A 13,180-nucleotide genomic window follows, 5' to 3' on the forward strand; every position below is an offset into this window, starting at 1 on the left:
AGAGATCAACCAATCATAATAAGGAGAAGCCGTGCGTCCAGGTGGAACAAAAAGGGGAAAAAAACCCACATTGTCCAATCCACAGTGAAATTATTTTCCCCCCCGTGAAAACACACTCGCCCACACTCCATTCCCTCCCAGTGAAGCGGTGCGTCTGGGCGGGGCTCAGAATGACGAGATAGACACTTTGGTGAAATAAACAGTGTGAGTTTAATGAACAAACAGCGCGATATTGCAGTGAGATACTCCATCAATCTGATTCACTCAAATACTGAACGACACCAAGACTGATGAATAAAATAGAGACTTTGGGAAACGTTTCATTGCTGCATTTTAATGAAATGTGAGGGGAAGCCGGGCTTCCAGTGTCGTCTTAAAGCAAATCACCACTGACAGAGATGGACTGGAACATTATTTACCATTTTAACATTTATTATTATTATTATTTAAAAAAAATCAAAAATCAAAAAAACGATTGTTTCCAAGGGTTTCAGTTTATTGGAAGTTCTTTTCTCCTTTTTAATTTTTATTTAAAAAGTAATTTTTTTTATCTATTTAATTTTTTCACTGCATCGGTTCTCTGGCATTAACGTCTCATTTTAGTTTTTAAACTCTATATTCCTGAGATCATTTCCACCATGTCACTGCTGCTTTAAACCCTGCAGCTCACACAGAGGGCAGTTAGTTTGAGTCTCAGGTGCAGTTTGTGTGATTAGTTACAGTGTTGTAGTAAATTTCCCAGTGAGTTCAGACACATTGCAGTCGGATCAAGTCCCGTTTTGTGCTGCAGCTTCTCACATACGTCCATCTGACTCAAAGACTCTGTGACAAATCATCAGTGTGCAGTGAACAGAAACAATCTTCCTCCTCAGGACACTGATGATGAACCTAAAACCTCTGCTTCAGTCTCACTATTCAGGGTTCCCGCAGGGTCTAAAAAAGTCTAAAATTCAGAAAGTTATGTTTTAGGCCTTAAAATGTCTAAAAAACATATTTTCATCCCAGGTCTAAAATTTAATTTATCCCAGGTCTAAAATTCTTACATCCGCTCAGTCCGTTCCTAGAAGTGCCTGCAAAACATTAATAAAAAATGTGCCGGTTGCGTTGTTGTCTGCCTGCTAAAAAACTTCAAATCACCGATGATCGCGGCAAGTATGCAACGGTCCAGTTTGTCCACTCCGCCTACCGTAGTTCTACCTTCTAAGTTCCTGCCAAGTTTATGCAGTCTGTGGCAGTCAGAGAAGGTTAGCGGTTGTGTTGGCAGTGCGATGAAGAGTGTGGATAGCGTGTCAAATAACAGTGAGTAAAATGGGAAAGTGTCAGTTTAATGAAGCTTGGCTTGAACGTGAAGAATTTCGAAACTGGTTAGAAGCCGCAGCAGGTGATAGGCATGTGGCTCGCTGCAAAGTCTGCAGGAAAATAATTCAGTTGGGGACTTTAGGCGTGAAGGCCCTGGCCTGGCTAACGCGACTTCAAAGCTCTCCGAGCTATTGGTCTGGCCAAGCTATTAAGCCAAACCATTTCCCAGAGCCCGTGGTTGACCCGCCTCCCTGAAATGCCTCAGTTTGCTACTGGTCGAAGCCAGAAAAGGCTGTGACGAAGCTTAAACCAATCACATCACTCTTTCCTCTGACGTATGGGACGCGACGGGGCTAACTGGTAGATTAAACTCTTACCGAAGCCGGTCGGGAGCAAGGCGAAAACGTCCTTCCTTTCAATAAATACCTCCAGGGCTGCTCTTTGCTCCCTTTTCAATGAGAACTTCCCGTTGAATGCTTTCAATACAGCATCTACCACTGTGTTAAAGGCTTGCCGCTGCTCCATGTTCGTGATGTGAATGAAGCGCTTCCGGCATAGATTCTGTAAACAATCTGTTGGCCCTTTTCCACTACCCTTTTTCAGCTCACTTCAGCCCGACACGGCTCGCGTTTCGACTACCTCAGAGCGGCGCGACTCAGCTCGCTTCAGGCCTGCTTAGCACCCAAAACTCGCACGGTTTTGGAGTGGGGCTGAAGCGAGCCAAACCAAGCCGAGTGGGGCTAGGGGCGTGAGGAGACACTCCCCGTGCACTGATTGGTGAGGAGGAGTGTCCTCACATGCCCACACACGCCCCACGAGCATGCTGGGATCTGTAAACACCGTACACCCGGAAGAAGAATAATTACGAATTACGAGAATTTCTGAAGCCTTATGCACCTCGCCTCATCTATACGCTCTTGCCAGTATCTGTTGGCGTTGTCGGTGACAACAAGCCACAGCACCAAGACCAGCAACACTAACGACTCCATATTTATTGTTTATTATCCGCTTAAAAGGTCACTGATGTCACTGTTTGCGCCGCCTAACGACATCACGTGACGTCCACCCACTTTCGCTAACTCCACCCAATGTGTCCACCCACTTCCAGCCAGCACGGTTCAGCGCGGTTGTAGTCGAAATGCAATTCCAACAGCCCCACTCAGCTCGACTCAGCCCAACTCAGCCGCGTTGGTAGTGGAAAAGCGGCATAAGGCTTCCAGTCGCAGTTTTACTACGTCACTGCCTTGAACATGCCTCTACCCAGGGCCATTGGAGATGCTCAAAGTTGATTGGTTCCCAATTTTTCGGGAGCTTGGAAATGCTGTAGATAGCTTGCCTGGCCAGACTAAGCTCGCAACAGGCCCTCGTGTTGCGTCACGCTTAGGATGGGCGGGCCCAGGCTATGAAGGCCCTGGAGTCCCACGCTAAAGCTGGTAAACATCAGCTTGCTGTGAAGAGCTCGCAATGTCGCCAGACGATCTCAAGCTTTTTGTCAGTATCCCAGCCAACATCGCTGCCTGGTCCAGCTGTTCAACATTCGCCAAATAACAGTCAGGTGACTTTCGGGTCCACGGAGACGTCAAAAGCTGAGGTACTTTGGATTCTACACACAGTGACCTCTCATCTATCATACAACAGCAGCAGCAACATTAACGGTCTTTTCCAGGCAATGTTTCCTGATTCTACAATTGCCAAAACGTTCGCCTGTGGACCTAACAAGATTGCCTATATTGCAAGATGCGGCCTGGCAGACTTTATAAAAAGAGAGCTGGTGAAGTCAATTAGCGGCCAGTATGTGCTAATGTTTGACGAGAGCTTCAACACATCAACCAAATCCAAATAGCTGGACCTCCACATTCGTTTCTGGAGCAATGGAGAGGTGCAGTCGCGTTACATAGACTCTCAATTCATGGGTCATGGAACCGCACAGGACCTTCTGACGCACATACAAGTAAGTGAGCTGTATAAACAAGTGTTTTTTTACGTCGAAAAGGTGGGACTTAAGTTTGCCCGTGTAAGCTGTGTTCTGAGGGCGGCACGGTGGTGTAGTGGTTAGCGCTGTCGCCTCACAGCAAGAAGGTCCTGGGTTCGAGCCCCGGGGCCGGCGAGGGCCTTTCTGTGCGGAGTTTGCATGTTCTCCCCGTGTCCGCGTGGGTTTCCTCCGGGTGCTCCGGTTTCCCCCACAGTCCAAAGACATGCAGGTTAGGTTAACTGGTGACTCTAAATTGACCGTAGGTGTGAATGTGAGTGTGAATGGTTGTCTGTGTCTATGTGTCAGCCCTGTGATGACCTGGCGACTTGTCCAGGGTGTACCCCGCCTTTCGCCCGTAGTCAGCTGGGATAGGCTCCAGCTTGCCTGCGACCCTGTAGAAGGATAAAGCGGCTAGAGATAATGAGATGAGATGAGATGAGCTGTGTTCTGCTCACACTCTCTTGATAACTTGCTACCTCCACGGGGAAAATGTCCATTAGTAATATGTTTTGTGTGTAATGTAATGTGTTAAGTGCTAATCTTTTTCATCAGTGAATTGGAGAATGTGTAAATACATGAATGAATTGATTTCTACATGTAGATTTCTTTGTTTAATGGTGTCTAGTGTGCTGAGTTGTTGCAGTTTTGCTCATTTTCCACCTTTCAACTCAACTTTTAAGAAGCAAGGCTCCTCTCATAAAAATGAGTTTATTCAGTGTTAAAGCACTGGGCAGTTGACATACAGTATGTCACCCTGTATTCATTTTGTGTTGGGCATCATTTCCCACAGTTGTTCAGTGGTCATTCAGCGCCATCTGCTGATCACTAGTGGTAAACGAAGCATTTCTTGCCTTCAAACCATTCGAGAGACGCCTAGACACCTTCTTGTGTGAGCAGTTAAACTGTCCTTATCCTGCTGCTTTGAGTTTTTGTCAGAAGCTGCTGCTGCTTTCCCATGGCCAGGCCTCTGTTGAAAGGGGATTTTCAGTGAACAAAGAAATACTGACTGAAAACATTCAAGAGGACACGATTGTTGCCCGAAGGCTCATATGTGACTTTGTTGCGATGCATGGAGGTGTCACTCAGGTTCCCCTCACCAAGGAACTTATGGCATCTGTGGGTGCAGCTCAGTCAAAATACAGACTCTTTCTGGATCAGGAGCGTGTTAGAAAAGAGAAGGAAGCCCAGGGCCAGAAGAGGAAGCTGGCAGAGCAGGCTCTGGAGGACCTGAAGAAGAGGAAGATGAGCCTGGAAGATGTGTCCTCCTGTCTTGCCAGGGAGGCAGATGCACTCGCTGAAGAAGCGGAGAGCAGAGCTGGTTCCAAGATGGCTCAGCTACTTTCAAAGTCTAATGACCTCAGAAGGGCACACAAAGAAAAAGTTGCTGAAGTGAAAGCCCTTGAAGCTGAGATCAGTGCTAAAGGAGAGGAACTCAGATATGTGGTTGTATAGGTTGTATGTATCACTAGAAATTGTCTTCTACTTGATTGTCAGTTTGACATTTACAGACGCAATACAAAATTACATTGTTTTTGAGAATTGAACTGATTTTTTTGGTCGTTTTTTTTTTTTTGGGGGGGGGGGGGGGGCTATAATCCATCAGGTTGGTCAATCCGAGGAACTTGGATATTGTATAGATTGTATGCATCACTCTATTGTCTTGTACTTTTGTTGCTATGTGACATAATGTACTAATGTTGCCATATGACATAAATAAGCACACAGTTTGTATCCCTGACAGTCAGTTTACCAATGACTTTGTTTTGAGAATTGAACTCGATTGTCTTTTTTTGGGAAAGGCGGGGGTAAGGCAGGTTGTAATGCTTCGTGTTGGTCTAAAACGTTTTTCATAATGGTCTTAAAAAGTCTAAAAAAGGTCTAAAATTTAACTTACTGAATCCTGCAAGAACCCTGCTATTAGAGAATGTGTCTTACTGAGGAGCAGGTCATGTGACTCTCAGAGAGATGATCTTACCCCAGTGTCTCCAGTTTACAGTGAGGATTCTCCAGTACAGCACAGAGACGCTTCACTCCTGAGTCTCCCAGTTTATTCTTATTCAGAGTCAGGTCTCTCAGGTGTGAGGGGTTTGATCTCAGAGCTGAACTCAGAGCAGCACAACCTTCATCTGAGACACCACAACCCCGCAACCTGCAGAGACACAATGACACACACTTCATCAACAGATTTTCATCTTGGTTTAATTCTTACTTTAAAGATGAGTGTAAAATTAATTTTATTATTCAGAATGTCATGAGGATTTAATATCACCTGTTTATTCTCATTAACAGTGTAATTAATAATGATAATACTGAGTGTTATATTGAGTTTCTCTCCTCTGTTGTGTGTGATATTAAACCATCAGCAGCTGAAGCTGAACAGAGAACAGCAGAGAGACCATGAACTTTAATCAGAGAGAGAGAGACTGAATCTCAGATGGTTCTCTACTAGACTTATAGTGCACTACACAGGGGCAATAAACTTGTTTCTCCAGAGTCTACAGAGTGCATTTATAGAACACTATAGATTTATATTATTGTAGAATCAGAGAAGTAAACAATGATTATTCCATATAAATCCTACAAACATTCAGCCACTCGTTCTTGAGACAGAGTGCGAACAAGAGTTTCAGAAAAAATGGACAGAAAACCTGAAAACATACCGGTTTCACCTCTCAGTGTCGGAGGAATAAAAATATCAGTGTAATTTATGACGATGTTTGTTTTCTAATTACTTTTTCATCCTTCAAAAAGAGGGAGCACATATAAACAGTGCTGTAATTTCAACACCAGTCACCTGTCAGCAGAGGTGGACAAAATACCCAACTGCATTACTGAAGTCAAACTACAGATCCCACTGGTCAAATGTTACTCCGATACAAGTGAAAGTTGTCCAGTCAAATTTTTACTTAAAGTACTGAAGTATTTGCTTTTAAAAATACTGAAGTATTAAAAATAAATTTTCTGTCAATGCATTGTATTATTGTCACAACGCTGACAAAACCTAATGCCTCTGAAGCAACCGACTGGATTTACTGACTAACTTGTAGAACCTGGAGAATAAACACCTGGTAGAACATTACAAAATGAAACAACTTACAACCAAGCAGAATCATCAATAAGATGCTCGCTAGGTTCTCTCTTTGGCTACTGGTAAAAAATACGTAGTAGCTATAGTAATTATGCAAGGTCACAAAAGCTACAACGTTAAAGACAGAAATGTGAATTCACAAAATGAACGCATGCTGTGCCATCATGGTGGTTTAACGTTAAGCTAGCTAGTCAGTGAAGCTCTACCTGACATGCTAGCAAACTCTTTTCAAACTTGAAATCATATTGGGTAGCTAATGCTACTAGAAAAGAAAGATTTCTACATTCTATTTATTTGGCAAAATTATGCTAAACATATTTCTGAAAAGACTTCAGATAATTCCGTTTTTACATGCTAACTAACAGTGTGCAAGTTAACGAGCTGTGTGTTCGTGTTAGCCGTGGAAAAGGCTATGGCAACTTGGCGGGAAAATCCATAGAAAGTCATTTGACTAACCAGACTGCATCGCTATCGCAACATTATCACTAGCTCTAAAAGCACAGACAACTTCATTACAAGCTTTCTCTTGGAATAAAATGTTTACATACGTTTACATATGCTTCTGCAGGTTGGAACAAGGGTGGCTGGTGCATAAGGGTGATTGGGTGACGCACTGCCAAAACGAAAAAAAAAAAGTTTTTTTTTTAACAAACTTTCACCAGTGCTGCTCTAGGCCGTTTTAATCTGTCTCTGGGTATCACTGTCCAATCAGGGTGGTCTTGCTTCTAGAGTACCGCCCCTTTTGGGGCGATTTCGGTCACGTTGAAAATCGCCCAAGAGTTCACTGATAGAGTCCCATGTTAATATATTTTTTTTCTCCTGACTGACACTTCAATGCAATCTCTATGGGTTCCGCGGGGCTTGCCCTAACGTGCTTTCGTCACTGTGAAGCGCGGCAAAGTTGCATTCGATCCACTCAGTTTCTGAGGTGAGAAGGATGTGGAAGGCAATTCAGTGCGGTCCTTAAAAGAAGTTCCATTTAGTCAGCGATCAAATCGAGCTAAATTAGCAACAAAACAAGCTGGACCCCCCTCGACCAAATCTAAACATAAAACAAATTTCGACAAGTGGGGAAATCATATACTCGAGGTTTTACTTCAACATGGTCCCAGCGCAAATCCTGGCGAGCTGGCTGCGAGGATGCCTCAGCGGTTTTCTGCTCCCCCTGCTTACTTTTCCACCCTGGAGGTGGCTCCACGGACAACACTGCTTGGACGGTCACTGGAGTTTCAGACATGCATCATTTGTCGGAGAAAATAAAAAAAAACATGAGTCAAAGATTCACATGGGCAGCTGCCTGAAATTTTCGGCTTTTGGGAGAGTGAACATCGCTACACAACCGGATGAGGGCTACAGGCTAGCAGTTCACCGCCACAACGATGAGGTGAGCAAGAACAGGCACATATTAAACCAGCTCACCCAATGCGTGAAATTTTGTGGAGTGTTCAAGTTAGCTCTACGAGGCAAAGACACCGTGGTGTTTTTCTGGGTTTGGTTGACTTCGTGACACACACTTACACACAGTCACAGAATCAGTTCACTTTTGATGTTTTCAATGTGCATTTTTATATTTGCCACACTTTGCTCTGAGAGTTAGCACTTTGGTAATATCCTTGGTAAATACCAGTAATTGCAAGATCTAAAGATCCACTCATCTATTTATTCAACTGCTATTGTTATGTTGGCCAACTATTTACAATGTTTTGTTACAGTAAGTGCACTTTCCTGTTGTCCTTAAGTTGCACAGTCTGTAAAATTCTTGCTGGTCATGGACTTTGAAGTACAAAATCTATTTACAGAACATTCTGTAGAACAGTACTTTCAAGATTGGCAAATAAATATGTATTTTTTAAAAATATGGTTTCCTTATTTAGTTGTTGGGCATATCTTTTATAAAGATAGCATTCACATCATACAATATTGAAATAATGTGAATAGTGAATAGGGCGTAATTGGAATTGGTCATTGTGGAGCCAAACTGTTCTTCGATTGTGAATGTTGTTTGCAACTTTACACCACAGCCTATAGCTTAGGCAGGGGAGCAGATAGGATTTTTGAACTGGGGGGGGACTGAGCTGTCAGCAAATGATTCCATTGTGTGTGTGTGTATATATATATATATATATATATATATATATATATATATATATATATATATATATATATGTGTGTCCCATGGAGGGACAAACCCCTACATGGCATGTACCACCGTCAGATAGAGGAAGTGGATGATATCAAGAAATCCTACCAGTGGCTGGATAATGCAGGACTGACAGACAGCACAGAGGCACTAATCATGGCAGCACAAGAACAGGCCATAAGCACAAGAGCCATAGAGGCCAGGATCTACCAGAGTAGATCAGACCCAAGATGCAGACTGTGCAAAGAAGCCCCTGAAACAGTCCAGCACATAGTAGCAGGGTGGATCAGTGTACATGGAGAGGCACAACCAAGTGGCTGGGATAGTATACAGGAACATCTGCAACCAGTATGGAATAGAAGTACCCAAGTCCCAATGGGCCATACCACAGAAGGTGGCTGAGAACAACAGGGCCAAGGTTCTGTGGGACTTCAGCTTCCAGACTGACAAACAGATCCTGGCTAACCAACCGGACATAGTGGTGGTGGACAAAGAGCAGAAGAGGGTGGTGGTGATAGATGTGGCGATCCCAGCTGACGCCAACATCAGGAAGAAGGAAAATGAGAAACTTGAGAAGTATCAAGGGTTGAAAGAGCAGCTGGAACGGATGTGGAAGGTCAAGGGTTGCGTGGTCCCCGTGGTCGTGGGGGCAATTGGGGCAGTAACCCCCAAACTGGGAGAGTGGCTCCAGCAAATCCCAGGAACAACGTCTGAAGCCTCAGTCCAGAAGAGCGCAGTCCTAGGAACATCGAAGATACTGCGCAGAACCCTCAAACTCCCAGGCCTCTGGTAGAGGACCCGAGCTTGAGGATGACATGGATACCACTCCCCCCCGCCGGGGGTGAGAAGGAGTTTTTTTTTTTTTATATACACACACACTACCGTTCAAAAGTTTGGGGTCACTTTGAAATGTCCTTATTTTTGAAAGAAAAGCACTGTTCTTTTCAATGAAGATCACTTTAAACTAATCAGAAATCCACTCTATACATTGCTAATGTGGTAAATGACTATTCTAGCTGCAAATGTCTGGTTTTTGGTGCAATACCTCCATAGGTGTATAGAGGCCCATTTCCAGCAACTATCACTCCAGTGTTCTAATGGTACAATGTGTTTGCTCATTGCCTCAGAAGGCTAATGGATGATTAGAAAACCCTTGTACAATCATGTTAGCACAGCTGAAAACAGTTGAGCTCTTTAGAGAAGCTATAAAACTGACCTTCCTTTGAGCAGATTGAGTTTCTGGAGCTTCACATTTGTGGGGTCGATTAAATGCTCAAAATGGCCAGAAAAATGTCTTGACTATATTTTCTATTCATTTTACAACTTATGGTGGTAAATAAAAGTGTGACTTTTCATGGAAAACACAAAATTGTCTGGGTGACCCCAAACTTTTGAACGGTAGTGTGTATACATGTTATTTCACCTCCCTCACTGCCATCACCAGGAACTACCTGCAGGCCAGGACAATGATAACATTTTAACATAGCCTATGGAAATCCAAAGTTTACACATTATCATCACGCATAGAAATTGCAAAACTGCAAAACTAGTTTTAAAACCGCTAAGTTCCAACTGTTAAACATAGCGAGAGGCTGGGCTACGTGTGTGTGTGTGTGTGTGTGTGTGTGTATATAAAGTGTAAACCAGTGCATCCTGACTTTCTAACTATGCCTGTGTGTTGCGTGAGCGGCAGTCAGTCAACAACTCTTCGCAAAGTTTCCTTATGAAACAATATGCTCTCTGAAATTATGGCAGGGAACGCCAGATTAAACATTAAAACTGCCTTCTGAGCACTGTATCTACAGGCTACCACCGAAAGAAGGAGGCTACCAGAAAGGCATCTCTACTCCGTACGATTTTACTTTCACTACGACATTACTTTGAACAGACTATCAAAAAATTGCAAGGTGATATGATAAAGTAAGGCACAGTTTACTTACAACCGTTTTTTTTTGTTGAAAAAACGATGTAATCGTTTTCTGCCTTTCGGCACCCTTCATCATGCCGTGTTGGGGTCCTGAACTAGGAGGCGCTGTCCCCGATATGCCTGTCAAACTTGTTGTGGGTAACCATAGCAACCAAGCTCGAGCTCGCAACCCGTGCAGTCTGCGCAGTTGCAACTATGTATGTACTGCTGTGCACCTCAATAAACCGAATGTTAATTAGTCTTTTGATTTTTCCGTGAGGCTTGCCTTATGCAAAGAAAGACAGCATAGACGTTTTTTCCTCCCTATAAGTGGGGGGGACCGAACGAGGTGAATTTAAATCTGGGTGGGACGAATCCCCCCCGTCCCGCCCTCTATCTGCGCCCGTGAGCTTAGGTAGCTACAGGGAAAAGATTTCTGTAATGTGCTGCCATCTAGTGGACAGAAGTGGCATGGAACTGTGATATGCAGAGAGAAAACAAAAAAGTGTCAATAATGTCTGGCTACCTATACCGCCTCTAATTTGATTGGCCCCTGAAGTGCCCCTGTTCTGTCAATCAACTGGCGAGAAGAACAACCGGAGAATTCAATACTGGTGCAGTTCCACCCCCAAACTGTTGGTGGCAGTGTGCTTGTTAGCGATGTTAAGTTGTAATTTGTTTGGTAAGATAGCAATAGCTTTGCCCTGTTTATTCAAAGCTCAAGATTTTGTGTTAATCTTAACTATCGTGTTTGGCAGATATAGAGACAGAGAGAGCATGAAAAGAAAGACGCAGGGAATTCAGCAGGTTCTTATCAAAAGAAAAACTGAAAGTGAGGGTTTAAACAAGGGCAGCACAAGTACGCAGGCACCAGTGCCACAGAGCGGTCAACAACTGCAGTAGCAGTCTGCTAGCCCAAGCCCCTCTTCACCAGGTCAGAGAAAACATGATGTAGTAGGCAAAACCAGATGACTACAAATAATACAATGTATTGTACCGGTATTTCTGGAAATGGTATTAATTGAGATTGCATAGAGGAGAAATGCACAGTTTAAGGGTCGACTTTAGTTCTAGACTTGTATGTAGTTCAGCTTTAGCTGTAATAGTAACCCTCTAGGTAATGATGCCATGTTGTATGGGTGTAATGTACTTAATTGCATTTTATTTATTAAAATAACAATTTGTAGTTGTCAGATGGCATTTTGAATAGAAATACGGGTTATTTATTTTGTGACATATTTCTGTATTAGCTCTATCGGATGGTGCAGGGTCAAATGATGAAAGGATTTGGATGAATTTGTCAGGCGTTTTAGCTCAAAGCATGGCAATCGGAGAATTCTTCTTTTCTGAAGTGTCTGTGTGTGAGAGAGAGAGAGAATGAGAGTGTGTGTGTGTGTGTGTGTGTGTGTGTGTGTGTGAGTGAGTGAGTGAGTGAGTGAGTGAGTGAGAGAGAGAGAGAGAGAGAGAGAGAGAGATGTTGTTGCTCCTCTGTTATCCTATGTGCTCCTATCCTATATGTTGTTGATTGTTTTATCTGCCCTTTGTGAACACAGAATGAAATGATGATGTTGTTCGTCATTCGTATTCGAATAGGACCAAGACTTCTGATCACTGGGGGTTGGGATGGGTACGAAGATGGCTGATGAGACCAATCTTGGCTGAGAAATGTCTGTCGCAATGAGGGCAGGGAATCCTTGGTGTCTGGCCAGGTTGACAGGTAGCGCTTTGTCTCTCTTTCCTCCTCATGCGGCTCTGCTCTTTGTCGCGGATGCGTTTGTTTTCGAAGGCTGTTACTCCCGAGCTGACAAGCGAACGCCACGCAGACCGGTTCTCAGCACACCCTTCCAACGAAGAATTCGGGATCAAGCAGTGTTTGAGGGCTACTTTCAGGGTGTCTTTGTAACACATCCTTGGACGCCCCAGTGAGCGCTTGCCTGTTGACAATTCGCCATATAGCAGTCTTTTCGGGAGGCGACTGTCGTCCATGCAACAGACATGACCAGCCCAACGGAGCTGAGAGCATAGGAGGATGGCATGGATGCTCTCTGACTCAGCACGCTTAAGAACTTCGGTATCGGGCACTTTGTCCTGCCACTTGACGCGGAGCAATGCTCTTAGACACCTCAGGTGGAAAGCATTGAGCTGTTTGGCATGTCGGCTGTAGACGGTCCATGTCTCACATGCATAGAGCAAAGATGGTAACACAACTGCTCGGTACACTTTGAGCTTAGTTTCCAGGCTGAGCCCACGACGCTCCCACACATTCTGCTTCAGGCGGCCAAACACTGTGCTTGCTCTAGCTATTCTGTAGGCCACCTCTTCATCAATGTTAGCTGAGCGCGAGAGAGTGCTTCCAAGGTAGACAAACTTTTCTGAGACTGCTAATCTCTCGCCATTGACTTTGATGTTTGGTTCGGTGTAGGGTGAGCCTGGTGCTGGTTGGTAAAGGACTTCAGTCTTCTTGGTGGATATTATGAGGCCAAAGTCATCACAGGCTTTGGAGAAGAGATTCACGCTCTGCTGCATGTCGTGATGGGTACTGGCATTCAGTGCGCAGTCATCAGCAAACAAGAAATCACGGGCTGTGTCATGACGTACTTTAGTCTTTGCCTGCAGTCTACGGAGGTTGAATAGGTTGCCGTCAGTGCGGAAATGGAAGCCAATACCAATATCACCATCTCTGAAGGCGTCAGATAGCATTGCGGAGAACACCATGCTAAAGAGAGTAGGAGCAGCCTGTTTCACGCCATTGGAGATGGGAAAGGGCTGCGAGTA

The 13,180-nt window shown here is 44.2% G+C and overlaps 1 protein-coding gene across 8 annotated transcripts in view; it reads right to left on the reverse strand.

Annotated features, from left to right (window-relative positions):
- Window positions 1–13,180, reverse strand: part of LOC132870624 (NACHT, LRR and PYD domains-containing protein 12-like) — a 56,556-nt gene that overhangs the window by 2,359 nt on the left and 41,017 nt on the right. For 5 of the 8 annotated variants that reach the window (XM_060904358.1, XM_060904356.1, XM_060904357.1 and 2 more), the window contains one exon: window positions 5,247–5,420. The exons of 1 other annotated variant lie outside the window; for it this stretch is intronic. In XM_060904358.1, the coding sequence (XP_060760341.1) occupies window positions 5,247–5,420 (174 nt within the window). Of the gene's footprint in view, window positions 1–3,670; window positions 4,239–4,368; window positions 4,620–5,246; window positions 5,421–13,180 lie in introns of those variants that run through there. 2 more of the 8 variants (XR_009651153.1, XR_009651154.1) reach the window with 2 other exon arrangements.

Source organism: Neoarius graeffei, chromosome 22, assembly GCF_027579695.1.
Source record: "Neoarius graeffei isolate fNeoGra1 chromosome 22, fNeoGra1.pri, whole genome shotgun sequence".
Classification (NCBI taxonomy): domain Eukaryota; kingdom Metazoa; phylum Chordata; class Actinopteri; order Siluriformes; family Ariidae; genus Neoarius; species Neoarius graeffei.